Below are 21,385 nucleotides of genomic sequence, written 5' to 3'. Positions count from 1 at the left end.
AATAGAAGAAAATATTCTCCTTTCCCATACTCTAGGAATGACTGCATTGTCAGAATACGGTATCTCTAGACCCTAACTACTTGAAGCATGGTCCTGAGACCAGCAACCTCTGGCATTACCTGGGATATTGTTGGAAATGAAGAATCTGAGATGCAACCTCACACTTACTGAATGAGAACCTGCATTTTAGCAACATCCCCAGGGATCCCCAGCACATTAAATTTCAAGAAGCACTGCTCTAGCACGCAGTACAAAAAAAGGATGTGGCCCTTTGTGAGCTTAAAAAAAGAGTCAATAAAACTATGCCTAGGAACATGTTACTGGAGGAAGATACTTCTGCCACTCTCTTCCTTGATGAACAATTATTTCTCCTATATAATGGGGTTTAATAGTTTTAAATGAAAAATAATAACATTTTTTAGTTTAGTCTTGTATGAACTCCCAGACATACGTTGCCCAGTTTTTGTAAAACCATGAAATTTCCTAAATTAGTGAATACTCTTTACTTTATTATTGAACTATAACACACCTTTACATTATGTTTTCAGCATTTTTTACATGAACGATGACCCAGTTCTGCACCTACGTTTTCCAAAACCGTTGACAATTTAATAATTAGTAAGGTCAATAGTTAAGTTTCTGGGGAATCTACAGGTGTTTGCAACTTGTAGGTTCTGGATATAGTATCCAAACATGAATGGAATTGGAACCTTATAACTGAGTTTGAAGAACGACAAAACCCCTAAGTAAGGATGAAGAGACAGGTTTTTTGTTGTTGTTTTGCTTTCAGTTCTGTTTAGGTTTGAATTCTATATATTCAGCACTGTTTAGAAGACTTGCCTCACAACTGTGTATGGGCTTTATCAGAGCGTTCCTCGCTTGGTGGCTTCTAGCTCGTTTATGGGAGCGAGGTAGTACTACGCAATGTTTCAGCACTACGGACAGCGCCTAGGCGCCTACTCCTGAGAAGGGGAGAGGATCCGGTTGGGTTCAAGTAGAAGAGAAAAAGCGAAGAATAGGGGAAAATGACTCCAAATGACGCATGCAGTCCCCAGTTAAACCAATACACCTTTCAGTCCCGTCTTCCCCTTATCGGAAGAGAAGAAAGACGTAAGAATTTAGCGCCTGCTCTTCAACTGAGACTGCGGTTACCGAGTACAGCAAAACGCCCGCGGCACAGCCACTGATGCAGCGAGGAGAGGAAAACAAGGATTTTCACAACAAATTAATTAAACCCCTACTGCCAGAGAAAGCCAAATGATGATGAACTCCGATTGCTAACATACAGAGTGTGATATGAGTAAAAAGGAGCTCCTATTTTTTTTTCTTTTTAACAGAACTGAGGACTAGATCGAGCCTGTTGCTGCCGTGGTGGGTTCCCTTCCCCCTCTCGTTTACCCACCTCTTCTCGGTCACACATACACACACGATCAGACGCTCCCACATACACAAGCGCACTAGCGCAAATATTTACACACTGCCACATGGAAGAAATTCATGCACATTTTCCTGCAAATACACTCGCGCACGCACACGTACTTCGCGGGCGCTCACGTCCCCTATCGCTCACCGACAGATACAGACATTTACACACGTAGGCCAGGAAAGCGCTAATCCTGTGACTCCACGCAGGTTCCCAGGACACGCCTTTTACGTTGTTGCTGAACCGATCAGCGAACACAGACAAACCTGCCAACTTAAGTCTACTCGCTGGATTTCATCTCCATGGCAACAAGCATGGAAGGTGAGACATCGCTGCCTGCGAAGTAACTTTCTCCCCGTACCCTCCGCATTAGCTGACAGGATTCCAGTGCAGGTCCAGATGAAAAGCATGTCCTCTTGTATTTCTGAAGCCAGGGAGCGGGAAAGAAGGTGGGGGGGAAGGAGCCTGCTGGTCTGGTGAGTTCAAATTCTAAAGGAGAAAGAGCCCTAATGTTTCTGTTGCGGCGGCTGCTGCTGCTGCCAAAAAGAAAAAATAAAAAGAGGATGTGTTGTGTGTGTGTAGTCCGCTTGCTGATGCTTCTCCTATAATGTTTTGTAAGAGGTTTCCATGCTTCTTCGGTTTAATATGTCCAAAGAGAACTGGGGACAAACAAGACAGAATGATAATGACATCTAGGTTTCTCTAGTGAGACATTTTGAGAATTTTCAGACCAGGTTTCCAGTGCTTTGAAAGAAAGGAATGTCACAGTCCTCGGGGAGCCATCCAAAGACTCTATTAAGAGGAAAATTCCCTTAAGGTTGAAATCTGAAGAGTTGGGGGGTGGATTCTGGCAGACCCTAAGGTTTTGGATCCCTGGGAAGGCCTGCAATTTATGCACTTCATCATGATGAACACATCTGGGTTTGTAATTTAAGATTTTCCTTGGATTCCAACACATTCCATTCCTAACGGTTAACTAGCTCTGTGCAGATGTGGCCTCAGTAGTGCTTCTTTCTCCCCTTGACTTTTAATGGGATTTAATAACCTTGTTATTTGGTGGGGCGTGTGTATGGGAGAATTCATTATATTTTAAGCTTGGGTTTTTGTATATGTCTCATTTCATGAAATTATGAGTGTTCATATCATTATCATTAGACATTATTATATCTAATGACCAGTATCAAAATACTTTTCACACAGAACACCATATTCCACTATAATAGTTGTTATTTCAGATTTATTGTTTGGAATATCACTAATAGATAAATAAACAGAAGAAAAAAATCCTGTTGATTAAAATAAAATACAGGAGATACAGGGAGGTTCTTGTTTTTTAATGGGCACATACTTTTCAATATTGGTTTCTGCAATTGCACATTGTTGCATGCAAATTAAATAGCTACATGTTTCTGTATAGTGAATTTTTATATCTCCAAGCGGTAAACTTATTTCACAGAAGAAACAAATCACACACAACCTTCATGTACATGAAAGGCTATATATCAGGTAAAAATACTGTTATCTTTGCTTGACTACTGACAATGGTATGATTGTATGACCAATCATAGAAAGACCTTGTTTATTTATGGGTTACTAACTCAGTGAGATTTGGGCCTTTGCTCTCTCAAGGTATAGACTTGGCCCAATTCTATGACTCATCAGGACTTAGAAATCTCAGTTCCTGACAATTGCTATGAAGGAAATGATGTATTTTCAACTCCATTGCTCATTTCTAAAGTATCTAAATATTTATTCCAGTGAATATGGCTTGAGGTAATATTTTATCATTTGCCATAGTATTACGAAAGTGTACTTCAATACTTTAATCATAATATATATAGACACTGATATTTAAACTGTACAATGTTGACAATTTTACCCATTTTTTGGTAGTGTAGTATATTTAAAATAACTTTTACCACAAAATTTTACATTCTACTCTTTTTTTGAAAATTCATTTCTTTTTTCTCAACTATTTTTTTCTCACAAGACTTTATTTATTCATAGTCCTGTAACTTCATGGTCTAAATTTCTCTTATATTTCTTTCGGTTTTGGTTCCCGGTAAACAAGATAGTAAGATGATGTTTTCCTTCCGAGGTACACATTAAAATGTCTGTCATGCAGAACCTGCTGATTTTTTTTTGCTTTCCCATTTCTTCCAGGGAGAAGAGAAGGTGAAAAAGTATCTTTTACCTACAGTTATTGAGTAATTTTGGTTACCTTATTAATTTTGAAGAAATCAAAGTTGTAATTGAACTATTCATCCTTTTCAATATTTTGTTATTAACAATCCTTGTATTATGCTCTATATCAATAGAAAGGTACTAAAGTCAGCACACAGCAGTACATTCTCAAAAACTTTAGACTTGGTGTTGAAATGAGACAAATTGCTCATTTCACAGAGCAAGTAAAATGGAAAGTTTGTGCAAATATTTGAAAAATTTAGACCTGAAAATACTGGTATTTCAGCTGCTGCAAACATGGCTTAAATTACCAAGAGCAACTAATTGCTGAACATATTATTAGGCAATTGCTTAACTTTTTATTTATTTGCTTGTGTAGACAGAGCCTGCAGCAATGGCCAGACTTTTTTTCACCCTTTGAATATCACCCTTTCAGTTGCTCTCCTTGACCTCTGCTTTGTTTTCATCTTTAGTATAAGGTAGAATTTTAAGATGAATATAAATGTCTAAATTCTTCCTTATAAGATGTTATTAAACAGCTGTTTCTTCTCAGTCCAATTTTTTTGTTAAAAATAGAAATTTCATAGTTTTTTGAACTGCAAGTGAATTTACTTGGTTCTATTTTTTAAAATGGAATATATAGCACTGTCCTTATTATTGGAGAAAATTAGTCTAATGACCTAAACTTCTGCACTTCTAACTTTTGTGCAGGGAAAACTTTTCTGCCAAGTTTCCTTTCCTACCTGACTCCATTTTCTCATTACTCATCACTCTTAAACCCTCTTCAATGAAGTGCCCCTCCTGGACATTCAACTGAAATTTTTAAAATGATGAAAACATTCTGAATGCCAAACCCAAGAGCCTGTTTTTCAGTGCTTAGTTTTTATCACCCTTGCAGAATTTGACACTGTTTACCACCACCTTTTAGAAACACTAGGCTCCTTTGTTCCAGGTGAACTTCCCGCCACAGACTGACTGATGACTCTCATCACTCCTCATCCAACTCTCCTAGCAAATCCTGTTTTCTCTTTGTAAAGGAGGCATTCTTTGAGGCTCATTGCTAGCCTTCTTCCATCTCCAATCCTTTCTGGTAACTGCAAATAGAACCTTAATGGAATTACAACAAAATTGCCCTCTGGATCAATTCAGAACAAGTTAATCTGGCTTTCTACAGGAGAACACTTCAAATATTTGAATGCAGCTCTTGTCTTCCTTGGTCCTTCCCTTTCTAGGCAAAACTCAGCAATTCTTTCCTTCTCTTAAGTTTAGATCTGCAAATGCTTCTATGTACTGAACTCTCTCCATCCTGGATGCATTCTTCTATACAAACTTTGCTTGACAATAATACCCTTAAGATATTCTCCCCACAAGATGGACAAAATGATCTGGATTAATTTATGTAAAACTGCCCATTGAGTGTCTACTATGTGCCAGGTGTGAGTACCACAAATTCACTAAGTACAGAACTAAACTCATTTACTTTCTAAATTTACACTTTGCTTGAACTTTCTTTCTGTTAGTTAATGAAAGCACCATCTTTACACTTGTCCAGGTTTAATAGAGTGGAATTATCTTTCTCTCCATGGCCCACTACTTTCCATCAGTTGCTAAATCCTATCCCTCATATCTTTATAAATAGCTTTCAAACTGATGCCCTCTTCCACACATCTACTCCCTAGTCCAGGCCCTCATTGCTTCTCTGGACCATTTCTTTCCCACAATGTTCCCTCCTTGAAATCTATGTCTACTTCAGTCTCGTCATCAAGCCACTCGGCCTAAAGGCAAATAAATTTCAAACTCTTAGCCTGAGAGTTAAGATATTTCACATTTTGGCTTCAACCCACCTTTCCAATGTTTCATTTCCCATACTCCATTTGCTTGGGCCAAAATGCTCACTGTATTCTGAACAAATCTAGCACTTTCCTGCCTTCATATTTATTGTCATGCCATTTCCTTCTCCACATATCTAAACCCTCTGTCTTTCAAGACTTAGCTCAAATACAATCTTTTACAAGAAAAACTTTCCTGATTCCTAAATGTGTGAAGTCTCTATTCCATCTAAATTTGTTTTTCCTCTTTGAATCTCTTTTTTCATCAAGATGTTGAAAATAATAATATCAATCTTGTATGGTTGTTATGGGAATAAAATAAAATAACATGTAAATCAGTGTTTGGTACACAGTAGACGTTAAATACAAATTTATTTCCTCTTCCCTTTTATTGCCTTTGCAGAAGCCTACATTGTTTTATTCTTGTTTGTGCATAGATTCTCTCCCTTACAAGTTAGAATCTCTTTGAGTAGAGGAGTTCATGTTTACTAGAATGTAGTATCAACTCAATAAATATTTTTAGGTGAAAATATATTATTTTACATATATGGCCTGACTAATGCATAATAATAATGTTATTACTTTCTATCATTTGCACTCTACTCAATCTTAGACTTAGACAGCATTTGATTTTTCAAGAAAACACCTTACATCTTTGGCTCATACTGATTTTTGGTTAATTGCAGCTTGTAGATTTATTTCACATGAACTTCCAAGTCAATTCTCCTTCACCTGGGGCTGGTGCATCTCCCTCCCACTTAAACACAGGACTTCAGAAGTGTTTCTATTAGATTTTATGTTCTGGTTTCAATCAGGAATTCCAGTCATCAGAATTGTCTTGAATCTTGATTCTGTGAGCTATCATATAGTTTTCAGCCTAGCTTTGTGTCAAATTTAATAATCATCACTTCAATGTCTTCAACCTAGTAACTGTTCAAAAACACTGAAGAGGATGCAGATAGAGTCAGATCTTTGTGATACTATCCTGGAGAGCTGTCTCTATGATTACAGAACCCAATATTTATTAGGGCATTGCAGTGAACTGTGAATCTACATAAAAATGCTATTATACAGACATACTCAAGCAGAAGATATCATGGGAGACTGTTAAATGCATTGCCCAAATCACCAAACCATGACCATGCTATTTCCCTGATTGTCCATGTTAGTAGGACACTTTCAAAAAAGGAAGTGAATTTGGCATTACTTCTTCTCAAACTCATATTAACTTTTAGTGACTTCTTAAATGCCGACAAATTACCTTCAAATAATTAACTATGGTCTTGTAACAAAGATGAATTCTAAGTTACTCATATATAATTTTCATAGTTCCCGTTACCCTTTCTGAAAATTGAGACATTTGTCTGTCCAAATCCATACTTCTGGCAGCATTCTCATGGTCAGGTATTTCTCAAAGGCTTTGAAAGTTTTTTGCAGATGCAGGTTACAAATCATCCTATCCTGGGAGTTTTAACTCACCTAATGTGGCTAAACATTATTCTACTACATTCTTGTCCCCTTTTATTGTTTGATTTTTTTGTCATTTCTAAAGACCCTTCTACATTGATTAAAAAGACAGAAGTAGATCAAGTACTTCTGCTTTTCTTTGTCATCTGATTAAACTGTCTTGTGCAGTAGGACATTTAATCCTTAATTGGTCAATTTGTGTGTGTGCGTGTTTTAGGAAGATTGGCCCTGAGCTAACATCTGTTGCCAATCTACCTCTTTTTGCTTGAGGAAGATTGTCGCTGAGCTAACACCTGTGTCAATCTTCTTCTATTTTATGTGGGATGCCACCACAGCATGGCTTGATGACCACTGGTGCTAAGTCCGCACCTGGGATCCAAACTCTTGAACCTTGGGCTGCCTGAAGTGGAGCACATGAACTTAACCACTATGCCACTGGGCCAGTCCTTATTGGTCAATTTCTTGACCTGAACATACTATTTATGAAATCTTCCCACCTCAAAGCCTTTGCAATGACTGTTTCCTCAAACTTCAGTGCTCTTCCTCCAGATATTTTCACGGGTCCCTTCTTGACAACATTCAGACTTCGTGTCAAATCTTGTCTCCCTAGGGAGGCCTTTGCTGACTTCTTTAATTTAAAAAGTACCTTTATCCACCATCGTTCTTTTTTGTCTTAACTTGCTTTGCTTTCTTTCATAGCATTTATGACTACCTGACATAATATATAGAAATAGATGATAGATAGACATTTTAAAAAGAATTGTGTCAGTCTCCTCCATAGGGGTGCAACACTCATTATGGCAGCTGCACATTGTTGTCCAGTTCACCACTATACTCTAGCATCAAGACAGTGGTAACACATAGGAGATATTCAATACATACCTGTTCAACGAATAATTAAAATAGTATTGTTGTATTCATTGTAATGTATTACCCTAAGATCATTCCCCTGTTTAGACTTCCTGACGGTGTGCTTAAACTCTTTGGTCACTTCTCAACATTTGTCCTAGTTACACTGCATTTCTATATTTGTACTGACAGCAGAGAGCCAAATAAGTTATAAATTATGTTTAAATCCTTGACATAGCCATTTATCCATTCCTGCAAGATAGTATAAAAAATAGTGACTTTATTCACTTACTAACAGAGGCTATGTGTATCCATTCATTATTTGTGCCCCCACCTGATTCCAAAAGCCTTTGAGATACCCTAGCTTAGCATCTTTGAAGTATCTCACCCCTCTTAGCTAAGGATAACTGGAGCAGACAAGTAATAAAGAGGACAGGGGCAGAGGAAGAAGGGAAAATTATACAGTACCAGAAATTTTAAGCTAACCGAAGTTACTACGATTGAGTACAGAATTTAACTCTGTAGTTCCTGGGAGTCAATGACAAAATAATATGATGGCTACATACCTTTCCTTAGACAATAAAAGGAAACTCACAATGTTGTTAGGAAAGATCCACTTTCTCTACCTTTGAATTCTACAAATCTTGTGAGTCTTTCTGGGAATGCTATATTAATCATTCCAATAGAACAGAATGGAAACACTGAACTCTGAGATGCTGAATTTTGCTATTTATCCCTAAGGCTAAGTTTTGAAATTAAGTAAAAGTTTTCCTGTTCACTTCATTTTAACTAAATACACTTTCATGTTTTCTGGAAGTTTAAAAATTATATTTTTTTAAATCAGAACTTTATTCATCAAAAATTATATTCTTCAATAAATTTAGTTTAACTCAATTTAAATATTTATTGAATACCTACAGTGTGCCAGTAACTCTGGTCGCTACCTGAGAAGTAGGTATTTTTCCATTAAAAATGATAAGTAACTCATTAATTTACAGATTGTCTAAGATTCTAAGAACAAAGCATTATTTGTATATCTTAGATAACTTGTACTATAAAATATAAGGTATTTTGTATCTCTTACTAGGCATATACCTTGTTTTAATTTAATAGTGAAAAGTGAGTTGAGTATTTTATTGCTAAAGCTAGAAAATTCCTCTTTTTGTTTGTCAGGAAGTCTAAAGAACTGAATGAGCCTAAAGTAATATCATAAGGTACATATATAATATAAATATATATAAAATATATATATTTATCCTTCTACAAGATAAATATTACAACAAGAAATCGATCTTCAGAAAAATAACTGCGAACCACTTAAGTGATCCTTAATTTAAAAAAAATTTATATTCACCATACTGTACTTATTAGGGCAGAAAAATGATCTGGTGAAAAGAAATTCAACAGAAGAGCTTGAAACAATATTTTTTTCCTTTTATTAAACAAAAAAAGTCAAATAATCAGCATACCCTAGAATGTATTGAATATTCTTGACACTTAAGGTTTGAAAAAAGAGCTCTTTTGAAATCCAAAGCATTATAAAATAAAATACTATTTGATATTAACTGGCGTATTAGTTGGTGAATAATTTTGAAAGCTACAAGGCTTTTTCTTATTAATACTCCCTTTCTCCACTCCTTATCTCCCATCCCTTGTTCTGTCTCAGTCGTTTTCTGAAAATTGAATCCAAAAAAATCTGAGGGTCAGTCATTTTAATAAATATAATTCTTAGAAATTATCAGGAGAAGCAACGACAAAAACAAAAACACCAACAGTCTATCATTCTCAGTTATTGGATGACAAGCTACTTGGTGCCAGTCCTCTTAAGAAGGGTAGCTGTGGGTTAGTAATCATTTGATTTAATTAAGAGATTCTAATTTTTAACTGGGTTAGTAATCATTTGATTTAATTAAGAGATTCTAATTTTTAATTTTCTCATTTAATTAGCATTAAGATATCAAATGGGAAAAAAACTATTTTGTTTCAATTCAACATACACTTTCTGAACACTTTTATTGTAGTTTTAGAATCTCAATGTACTAGGAATTCAGAAATGGGAACCTCTTTGGGAAGGAGACTGGGGAGCTCATCTTTAAGCTGAACTTGCATAGAAAATATACTGTTTAACTAGTATTTTTGTGTTTTTTAGGGATGTTCTGAAAGCTAATGGTGACAGTAAGGAGGTGGCAAATGACCCACAGCTACTGCTGCTTGTTACTTGCAAGCTGCTATGTTGTGTACTGCTTTTATTAACTTAATTTTTAAAATACAATTTCTCTCTTTAAGAAATTGACATTTAGTGTGTGGAGTGTTAGTGAAAAATAAAATACAATTACATAAGTGTAAAAGCTAAGGGAGTGAAAAAGAGAGAGGATGTTACACCTGTTTAAAAGGATCGTATTCTGTATTAGATAAAATGGCGCTGGAGATAGACTTTGAAATATGAACTTTAGAGAGCTTGACTAGCTCACATCCTATGATTATTTATGGCATTAACTACATGTGCAAAAATGAAATGAAAACTAGATGACAATTCAGGTCAAAGAATCAGTGACTTAACCATCTCAAAATGAATCAAAAGCTTTTAAGGTTATTTGAATATTCACTTTCTTCCTTGATTTTCTACTTAGAGTATGTAAGTACAGTTTTATGTGTCCTTGAAGGCAATTCTTTAATTACTAAGTAGAAGTAGCATCTCCAATGATAATTTGATTCTGATCCGTATATGATGGTGCTTTCAAACATCTTTTGTGAGTTTGTGAGAGTTTGAAAAATGCCAGATTTTGTAAAACAATTACCTGCCCAATACCATACGTGGATAAAACTAAACAGAGTCCAATTTTGTATCTAGGCCAAGAGGCGACTCCAGCAGGAATTCTGAAGAGCCACAATGATGTGACAGTGAATAATGAGTAGTACCTACTGTGGCAACTCCTCGGCTAAGATGAGTGTCAACGAAGTATCATCTTTCTCATTGACTCTGGAGCAAAAAACTGGCTTTGCTTTTGTTGGGATTTTGTGTATCTTCTTGGGACTTCTTATTATCAGATGCTTCAAAATCCTCTTGGACCCATACAGTAGCATGCCTTCCTCTACATGGGAAGATGAAGTTGAAGAGTTTGATAAAGGGACTTTTGAATATGCACTTGCATGAGAGTACCAGCTTTATGATTTTTAGGGTTATGCCATTGGGACATGTGGTGAACACAATTGTAATTACCTTGAGTGTACTGGAGAGTGTCATTTCACTCATTGAATTCAATAAATGTGTGTGGTTAAGTTAACCACTATGCTGTATGATAAGCTGTTGTTGGGGTTCTTCACTTTCCTCTGTCCCCATATCGAGGTTTCTAATGAATAGAGCGTAAGGATTGCTCCAGCCATATATAACATCTCTATTCTTATCTCGAACATCTGCCTTGAATTTCTGCTTCCTTTTTGTGCCAATGAACTGCAATAGAGACTCCCAGCTTCCTCCCTTCTGCCCCTCTGCAATGCCCAGATACCCTTCCACATTCCTGACCTTGGTCCCCCAGCTTTAGTAAATCAGTTGTCTTAAACATAAGGGAACTTCAGTCCAAAGAACAAACAGAACATGATTTTCCTAGTAATAGCCATTGATCGAAAATGTTCACAGATGAAAGACATCTCGAAAAACTAACACACAAACCCTACAAGTAGGCACAGGCCCTAAAGTTGCCCAAATCTCTCAACTTGACCCTTCTCATTCTCCTGCTTCTAGGATCTCTTGCGATAAAATTCCCTAGCTTGGGGTCCATACCAGACTTGCTTCATACTAATACTCACTCCTCCTTCCCTTTTATAAGCAGCATTAGAAAGGGAGTGGAAAGGGTGCTCTACCAGAGTCAAGAAGTCCAGTCTCCACTCTGTCACTGTTAGAGCTTTGCAACCTTGGGCAAGTCATCTAATCTCTGTGGACTTCAGTGAGGAAGTTAGTCAGAGGATTTTAAAGTTCCTTTTTTTTTTTTAAGATTTTATTTTTTTCCTTTTTCTCCCCAAAGCCCCCCGGTGCATAGTTGTATATTCTTCGTTGTGATTCCTTCTAGTTGTGGCATGTGGGACGCTGCCTCAGCGTGGTTTGATGAGCAGTCTGTGCCCAGGATTCGAACCAACGAAACACTGGGCTGCCTGCAGCAGAGCACGCAAACTTAACCACTCAGCCACGGGGCCAGCCCCCAAAGCTCCTTTTAATTCTGTGTCCTATGAACTCTACAAACATATTTGTAAACCCAAAGATCTGGGATAAATGAGGATTTAAGAAGTCATGAAAAGTTTTTCAATCGAGGAGACTCAGAGATTTAAATTCTCATGTTGGCCTAACCAAGAACCAGCGTTATGACCTAGAAAGTAACCTAAGGGAACTTATTCTCCTCATCTGCAAAACAAGGATAAAGAAACCCACCCTGCTTATCTTGCAGGAATTGTTGAGAGGACCAAGTGACATGTAATGAATGTGAAAGCAATTTGAAAACCATCGAACACTGTAAACATACTTTGCTATCATTATTTCTTCTCCTCGTTGGTAACCGTAATAGAGATTCTCACACCTTAAGAAGCAACGGCTTAGTGTAAGTAATTCAGCCTCCCCAGTCTTCATTCTCTTCACTTGATAAGTGAAAAGATAGTATTATATAATTCTAAAATTCTTTCCAGCTACAAAATTCTGACTGTCCATTATCACTGATTGGAGGAATATAGCAGGAGATAAATTAAAACAAAAATATTTGCATTGTTTGAAAACACAGAACTGCCAAACATACCAAAAAGGAATGACTAATATTTACTGAGAGTTAGCACTAAATTAGATGTTTTCCATTTATTATGTGATTTGATACTCTTATCAATCCTTCAAGTTCAATACTATTATTTCCATTTTATTATCTCGACAATAAATGAAGAAGTCAAGGTGAGAGAGATTAAGTAACTTCCCAAGGTCACCAAGCTGGGGAGTGGTTGTCTCAGGGATTGAACTTGGGCAGTCGAACGTCAAAGTCCTGTTTTGTTTTTTTTTTTTAAAGATTGGCACCTGAGCTAACAACTGTTGCCAATCTTCTTTTTTTTTCCTGCTTTTTTTTTCTCCCCAAATCCCCCCAGTACATAGTTGTATATTTTAGTTGTGGGTCCTTCTAGTTGTGGCATGTGGGATGCCGCCTCAACATGGTCTAATGAGCAGTGCCATGTCCATGCCCAGGATCCGAACCCTGGGTCGCCGAAACGGAGCACACGAACTTAATCACTCGACCATGGGGCCGGCCCCATAAAGTCCTTGTTTTTAAACATCCTGCTGTACTCCCAGACACTATCCTCAGTGCTTTTACATATCTTACAAATATGATTGCTGCTCAGGTCTATGGCACTCCAAAACCAGCTGTCTCAGTGAAATTCCCTGATGCTTTCCATCTCCTAGTAGATTTAGAACTCTTAGTAGGCTATGGATTTTCTGGACCAAACCCATACCACAAGGAGGCTCTTTAAACCCCAGTAGGTACAGGAGTGTTGGCCTGGGACATCTCGTAGCCAGTTAGCAACTTGCCCCAAGAGCATCTCATTGAGCCAAGTCAGCTGGACACACTGAAAGTTGTATATGCTCAGGACACTAGGTACCTCCTCTATGACCCAGTCTTTTAAAGTCTTCGCTAAGATATACGTTCAAGTACCAGATGCTCCATTTGTCTCCTAGAGAAGACATCCAACAAGACCCTCCATTTTGGGGACTAGAATACAACAAGGCCAGATCTTTATTTCAAAAAGAAAAAAAGGCTCCCAAAACTGAAAGATAAGAAACTTTTATGAAATATGAGTATTGTTTCTGAAAGTTCAACACCCACAAGCTTCTCAGATGTCACCAACTCCACCATAATGTTATTTCCAATCCCAGTAAAGAGAAATTATTTTAACCCAAAGTGTCTTCATTCATGACATTTATTCATGGCCTATTGTGCATCTTAGACTTTTTTAGGGGGAAGAGGAGTTTTTGTTTCTGTATTTTCAGAAACAGAAACAATATAAAAGATACAAAGGACAGTTATAGTACAGATACAACATGGAAGTTTCATTAAGTGCTTATCCTTCTAGGAATAGATGTCCAATGTCATAGCCAGGTCAACCCCCAGCTGCTCCTTCCCAAGAGCCCTGTCAGGGAGGACAAGAGCAAAGGTAAAGGAGGAGTATACCTCCACACGGTTTCCCCCTCTTACCTTCTTCTCCTGTCTCAAAGGCCTAAATCAGGTTTACCTTTCAAGGTTGGCTTTATGGATGGTGCAATTTGCTCCATCTCCCAAAACCATCTCCCATCTGCCCCAGAATGTGTGAATCCCCTTAATAGACCAGAGACTTTCATTTCACAGTTAGAGATAAAAGGCTTAGAATGAAAAAGTCTGGTTGATGTAAGACCAGGACTAAAACTAATTCACACTACACCTCAGTCAGGCAGTCAGTCAGCAAGGAAAAAGGAAATTGACTGCTCTCAGAGGCAGGCATCCACAGTCTTTGGTCGAGGAAAAAGGTAAAAGAATAAATAGGTGGGCTCCTGAAAGGGGGCTGGGGTTCAGGGACTGATTCAAAAGGGGAGACTAGAGATGGCAGAAATAACTGCAAGCGAAATTCACAGTTGTTGGCCAGGGCTGGTGAATGGGACTTCTTTGGGGCCACAGCCCCCTCGTAGCTGGTTTGAATAACCAGCCTCACCCAGTTGAATCTAAAATGTGACTAATTCCTATGCCTGACCACTTTCTATATGGAGAGTCAGAAGCCTTTTTCAAACAAATGCCTTTTATCAGTGGCCATTAAGAGCAGAATGAGTTACGGTCACATACTGTAATTCTGTCTCTATTTCTGATACAGCCTCATGACATTAGCCTGACTGATTAGCATGGCATTTACCTAAGAGCATCAAAGGGGTTTTACTCAGGTACCGCCAGATCCCTTTCTACAATCCAGTATCTGTTCACCAACCAAACTTCCTCCCCATTTTAATAGGCATAGTACCTATTCCAATCTCTAATAATTCACCCAAGAATCATGGATATGTCTAAGTAAAAGTCACTAGTCAGTTGCAAACATTGCCAAAATAGTAAAAGCAAATGTTAAGTACAAACTGGTGCTATTCTAAATCCTATCCACAAATTAACTCATTTAATCCTCACGATAACTCTACAACAAGATAGGTAATGTTATTACCCACAACTGCACTGCACAAATGAGAAAGTTAAGACACAGAAAGTCTGAGTAACTTGTCAGACTTCACACAGATGGGAAGTGAAAGGGCTGGGCTGCGAATGGAGATTCCTGACTCCAGGGACTTGCTCCTACCCTCTCTATGATCCCACAACCGTGCTGCTCAAGCAACTGGAACTCACTTGGATAGTTTCTTATAAAACAGAAGGAGGACTCATTCAATCATCCTGACTGAAAACCAATGACAGAACCTGCACGCAGGAATTGTTTGTGCTGCCTTAATAATCACCACCACACAGATATGAGCAAAACCTTTCCCTCAACAAAACTCAAAAATTGGGTTGGATAAAAACGTTTTGCCAGGTGGAGAGGAACAGGTCATTTAGCAGTGCCGCTGGGAAACTTCCCCACAGCTGGAGTCCTGCTTGAAACATTTTCCTTCTAGGTAGAAATATTTTTAATAAGTCACTGATTCTACTCTCAATCTACTCACCTCCCAAGCAGAGAAGAGTCAAGGTAATATCTACTATAAGCAAGGTAAAATCATCTCAAATACCTTTTTCTAGTTACAAAGCATAGCAATCATCTCTGGAGGACTATGTTTTGCTGCACATACTGAACAATAGGAGATCACTAGGAATCACGTGAAATGAGATGATGGAATTCAATTTATTTATCCCCAAACAACTGAAGTGCCGCTCCTATTTTGTGGGATGATTGCTGTTGAGCAATCCAACTTCCCTTATGAATTAAAGAAACTTTATTTTACTTTCTGTCTAAAAGGATTAATGGTTTACTACTAGTTACTAGTTGATTTAGTACCTAAGGTTTCTCAGGGCTAATAACTGGGTGGAGCCTACAATATTATTCCAAGCCAATCATTGATCAGTGATCTCTCTCAAGGAAGATTCTAACCAATAAGAGGAAATCTAAGGCTCTAGGCTGAAAGCTAAGGGCCACATATATGCCTGGGTGATGCTGAAGCAGGTTACGCTTTCTGGGAAGGCTCCTGAGCGGTAAGTTAAACATTTCTGGGAAGGATAAAAATCACACTTAGTATTATGTCATAAAGTTGATTCTAAGGTGTGCAGTAAAGGCAAAGATGTCAAGGACTACAAAGCGAAGTGGGATGTTCTGTAAAAACTAGAGAGAGAACAGCTTCGCTTACGATTTCCCCAGGAAAGTTTATTTGAGAGTTGAAGTTGAGATTTTTTTTTTTAATTCAAAGAAATAGCTTTAATAACTACAAGAGAGAGGCAAGTTTTTGTTTGCGTTTATCTATCTTTCTAGAACTTTCCTTGAAAAGCCAAATTCTAAGGTATCAGTAAAGAGATATTATTCTAATGAAATACTGTTCTAAGGTGGGCTCATAATGTATATCATGAAAATGGTTATGTAGTCTGTTTATCTCACAGTCAAATGTAAACCTCTCAATGCATATTGAGAATATTTCATTAAAAGGAATCAGAAGAGCATGATTATTTTACTTAAATATAGCTTCATTAAGGGCTGTGACTTATTCCCTTACTCTGAATTCTCAAACTTCGTTTAAAGGTTCCATAACATCATTTGTAAAACGAACAAATGTATGAGCAAATGAAACATTTTGAAGGCTGGCAAAAGATCCAGGAATTTACAAAGACATCTTCTTGCCAGGACATATTTTTATAAACTAACAAGAACGTATTTTTAAAAAATATTTTTATTTTATTCATCATATAATATATTGACATTTATCATAAAATTCTTTGCAGTTTCAACATTTAGTACTGTTGATGAACTGTGTTTTAGGCTAAGAAAATTCTCCTCAGCTCTTACTCTACTCAATTAGTAGCTATATCTTTTCTAAAGTCATATTGACTCCAACTGCACTGAGTCCAGGCAAAGACTACAAACTCAGGCAACCTTTTAATGACTCCATTGGAAACTCTGTTTGCTGAAGCAGGTTCCCAGTTATTTATTATGGGATTTAATTGCTCAGGTGACTTAGGTTCTTAGACAGGTAATTTTTAATGAAATGAATTTAAATCGCACGTCTTGTGAAAGAAAACTGTTCCTCACATCCCCACCCCTACTTAAGTCTATTTATTTTACTTGAAACAAGTTTAATTTTCCTTTTCAATGACAGCTTTGAAGAACAATCTGAAGATTGTATAGGAGACAATACATCAAGAATCTATTGAGTTCTTCTAGAACAAAAGCTAGGAGAAAAATACATTAGTGTTTATTCTGAGGAGAAAATAGATTTTTTTTTCAAAAAAAAGAAGCATAAAGTAGAAAGCTTAGTAAAAAAAAATCCATTTTGGAAGATGTCACTGAACAACTCTTCCAGTGTATTTCCGGATTCAGTGCCCAGTAATACCAATCGCTTTCAAGTTAATGTCATAAATGAGAGCCATGAAAGCAGTGCGGCCGCGGAGGACAACGCCGACCCTCCACATTACGAGGAGACCTCCTTTGGGGATGCAGCCCAGAACAGATTCAGAGTCAGCTTTAGGCCTGGGAACCAGGAGTGCTATGACAATTTCCTCCACAATGGAGAAACTGCTAAAACAGATACCAGTTTTCACGCTTATGATTCTCACACAAACACATACTACCTGCAAACCTTTGGCCACAACACGGTGGATGCCATTCCCAAGATCGAGTACTATCGCAACACTGGCAGCGTCAGTGGGCCCAAGGTCAGCCGACCCAGCCTGCTGGAGATTCATGAGCAATTTGCAAAGGTAAGCTTAAGGCACAGGCAAGTATCTTCTCTTACTCCTTCAGGTGAGTTCCTGCTCTTTAGTAACACCATGAATGTACAAGCATCCAGTGAATAGGTCTATTCCAAATGGCTCATCTTAATTACACGACAATCTCTAGTTCCCAATAAACAGAAAATACACAAAAAGCATTCCACAGATGTCTACTGACTGAGCACAGGAAACTAAAGAATTAACTCTAAAAGTTAGGCAATATGTTGTATCTTCTTTACAATTATAGTCTATTCAATTCATGCTTGGTTAAAGATGTCAAACTGAATACTAAGCTGGTTTCCCCTTAGTGTTAATGCCTCCACAACAGTGGTAAAAAAAAAAAAAAAAAATCACTGTTGCTTACATCATTAATACTTGGTGCCAGCCTTTAGAGCACATGGGTATTTTTTATATTCTTTAAAGCAAGAGAAGAGATTTATAAGATTCAGCATTTTATCCCTTCCCTTTCAAAACTTTGCCTGTGGTTCCTGAATGCACTTAACCATATAAAAGTAACAAATTAAATTTAAGTACAGAAGCAGCAGAAGTGGCTAAACTTTTCATTATTTAAGGAATATAGCCAGGGTTCCCAAATGAGCTAGAAGCGTGAGGCAGCACTTTTTCCAATCATGTGGCAAATCATTTATGAGCTAAGTAGATTTCTTCTTCCATAACTTGCTCTAAAATACATTGATGCACTTTATCTTCCTGCTCTTCTGGAACACCGTTTGGAATGAATATCATTCTTTATAGAATATAATTACTTACTGAGAAGAATAATTAGCTGTCACATATCCAAATGTAGTTTACTCTTGTCCAAGTTTTGAGGTAAGAAAAAAAATGGATTGGAGCAATTTCTTTCATATTCGTTCGTTCATTCAACACATTTATTATTAAATAATTGCTCACCCTGGGGATCCTAGGAATACCGCTCTAACAAAAGATGCTAATAAAGGTGAAAATCTCTCGTTAGTTTCTGCTCATCCTTCTTTCCACAGGGAAACCCGTCTCCAAAGCTTACAGCCCTTGGCTGCTCAGGGTGCTTGTCTCTGGGTCCTACCACCAGAGATTGAGTGACTTCCTGAGGAGAAGCCCAGGCTCTGTTCCCTTATCTTCTCTCCCCACCAAGTTACTTGTCCTAGGTACTATATAGGCAACACTGTTAAATGGCTGGTTTCTTTATAGGCATAAGATTTAGACTTTTTCTGGATATTTGGTGCTTTAACCGAAAGAAGTTAGCAATGCGGTGATTTCAGACACAGTGGCAGCTCCCATGAAGATTTTTGAGAAGGGGGCCCATTTGAAGCTCCTGAAATCAGACTGAGGTGTCGCTTTCCTTTTCTGTGTAAGGGGAGAGGAAAGGAGAAGCAAGAAAAGGAAGAGGGGAAAAAGAAGGTTGAGAGAAGGGGGCACAAGGAGCTTCCCAGATGTAGGAAAGGCAGAAGGAGAGATTTAGGGTTTTATGAAGAGATTTCCATTTATTCTGAAGAAGGGAAAGGAACCCAAGTCTTCTAAAAAAAGACCTGAAATTCGATCCCACCATACTCTACCTCATTACACATGGTAATTTTTAAAGCTATATCCTTTGTTAAAATTGTGATCAAAACAAATATTCTCTCCCTCTCTCAACTTACAAGAAAGGAAAATAAAATTTTAACTCCTTTAAAAAGGAAATGGAGTAAACTCACATTGTTCTTAGGACTGATATTCTAGAGAGAGAAAAGTAGCTGACATAATTTCTAAAGCCATGACTTCTATAAATCTTTATGTAAGGGGAGAAAAGCTCTGTGGGCCCTATGTGAGGAAGCCATCTGAATATCCACACAGTAGGAATGCAATAGCAGCATTTGACAGATTTGACAGCTGTTTGCAATATCATATTATTTTTGAAAAGATAAAATGCGATTAAGGACTTAACCCAGATTTAAAGCATTTTTTTTTTCTCAGATACAAAGGAACGGCAAATTAAATAGATTGAAAATTAGGTTTAGGCTCAATTCCCTGAATAATCATTCTGAATGAGCATAGTAATAAGTTACTCTTTTTTTTATGAACTGGACCCTTACTTACCTAGGATACTTCATCTTGATTAAATCATACAGATGTATCCACACGGCCAAATTGGGAGCAGAATTCAAATACGACCACGGAATCTACAATGGGCACATTCCTACAGCCAGGACCATTCGGTGTCACTAAAGTTGTAGGGACCAATCCATCACATGTTCTACGTCTGTGCCATCCTTCAGGCATTCACAGTCCGGACCATGTTCAGTTCGCTTCTTTCTTCCTTCCTAGTGAATTTGATACTGCTGTTCCTCCTGCTTTCCCCCCCCAAATAAAAGATGAAAACCTTTAATGTGAGGTAGCTATGCTGCCACCTCCTTGTGGCCCTTGACACATTACGGTAGTTCCTCAAATCACAACTAGAAATGATCAGTAGAACAAACATTGTATTTGGACACATCACAGATTTTGGATACAAAAAAATTATAAATAACAGTGTTTACTTAATTTAAAAGTAGAAAGTAATTGACATAGTACAGGTTAGGCGATATTTTTTGTACCCCTGATTATAATGCTTTAAAAACCATATAAAAATGATACATTCATACTAAATGACAGAACATATTTGTCAGAAAGCAGTTGGATTTTGTGCAAATCCTGGTTATAACTTCAAAGACAGAAAAAAAATTACATGACAAGGTTGTCCTAATAGGTAAAATGAAAAATAGGTTTGAAAGACATTATTTTAAATCTTTACCTTAAATGAAACTCTAGGAGTGATGGATATTGACAGAATTTGTAATCTCAATGATTTGAGATCATAGTTGAAGAAATCCTTTTCATTTTCTATGTAGTAAAGAGCTAAATGCCTATACTAGTGACTATGAATTACAGATTTCTGAAGACTCTAGTTAAAAGCAGAAAAAAGTGACACCATCCCTTACATGCTCTGCAATGTTGTACAAGCTATATAACTTTGACTGATTTTGCGGGATGCTTGTGAATATTAGAGTTTATATTATAATGTCTAGCACATTGCCTGCAATGGGTAGGAGCTCAATAAATGGTTGTTGATGATGATGATGGTAATATTTATGCTAGCTAATTTTTGTTTAAAAAGTAAAATATACACTGATAAAATATTTAACAAGTGCTAAAAATGTTTATAAGGAAATGTCTCTTACCTAACATAAATTTTCAGTTATTCCCTCTGGGGCAATGTTACTGACAGTTTCTTATAAATCCTTCCAGAAGTTTTCTATGCCTATACAAACATACATGTACTTCTATAAATATCTATATTTCTATCTGTCTAACTTTTTGTTTGTATCCTTTTTCAAACACATATTGGGACGTGTTTTACAATGTTGCTCTGCACTCTACTGTTTTCACTAAACAATATGCGTTAGAGATCTTTCTATATCAAAACATGTATAATGATTATTAGACATCTGGCAAAAATGAATCTAGTATTTTTACTTTGTAAAAATAATTCTACTTTTAGTATCCAGCCTAGTTCTTGTGGCTACCTTTTTATACACAATTCCTAACTACAGGGCTAACCAAAATGGAACTCCTTTTCAGCCTTGCTAACTACCATTGTTGCTAGCATTTCAGAAAAATGTAATTACAAAGGAATCAGGAAAATATATAGCCTTTCTATCAAAGTCAGTGTTCTGATGTCATTG

General features: G+C 37.2%; 2 protein-coding genes across 4 annotated transcripts in view; both read left to right on the top strand.

Moving 5' to 3' along the window:
• The first annotated feature begins 1,608 nt into the window (after nt 1–1,608).
• Nucleotides 1,609–11,055, top strand: CTXN2 (cortexin 2). 2 transcript variants are annotated; one of them, XM_008513801.2, is made up of 2 exons: nt 1,609–1,744; nt 10,604–11,055. In XM_008513801.2, the coding sequence occupies exon 2, from the start codon at nt 10,661–10,663 to the stop codon at nt 10,904–10,906; it is 246 nt and encodes an 81-aa protein (XP_008512023.1). In that variant the 5' UTR covers nt 1,609–1,744; nt 10,604–10,660; the 3' UTR covers nt 10,907–11,055. The 2 variants fall into 2 exon arrangements, with proteins under 2 accessions (XP_008512023.1, XP_070452539.1); XM_070596438.1 differs by lacking the exon at nt 1,609–1,744 and adding an exon at nt 1,771–1,899.
• Nucleotides 11,056–15,893: 4,838 nt separating this feature from the next.
• SLC12A1 (solute carrier family 12 member 1) overlaps nt 15,894–21,385 on the top strand; it is an 84,004-nt gene continuing 78,512 nt past the window's right edge. For both annotated transcript variants that reach the window (XM_008513799.2, XM_008513800.2), the window contains exons 1-2: nt 15,894–15,965; nt 17,078–17,678. In XM_008513799.2, the coding sequence (XP_008512021.1) occupies nt 17,259–17,678 (420 nt within the window). In that variant the 5' untranslated portion in view covers nt 15,894–15,965; nt 17,078–17,258. The remainder of the gene's footprint in view (nt 15,966–17,077; nt 17,679–21,385) is intronic.

The sequence above is a fragment of the Equus przewalskii genome, chromosome 1 (genome assembly GCF_037783145.1).
Source record: "Equus przewalskii isolate Varuska chromosome 1, EquPr2, whole genome shotgun sequence".
Classification (NCBI taxonomy): domain Eukaryota; kingdom Metazoa; phylum Chordata; class Mammalia; order Perissodactyla; family Equidae; genus Equus; species Equus przewalskii.
Note: the sequence above shows the minus strand (reverse complement) of the source record. Positions and strands in the feature narration are given on the sequence as shown.

Bases quoted from the DNA above. Each gene is read 5' to 3' on its own strand.
- CTXN2 (XM_008513801.2), top strand. From the start codon at position 10,661: ATGAGTAGTACCTACTGTGGCAACTCCTCGGCTAAGATGAGTGTCAAC.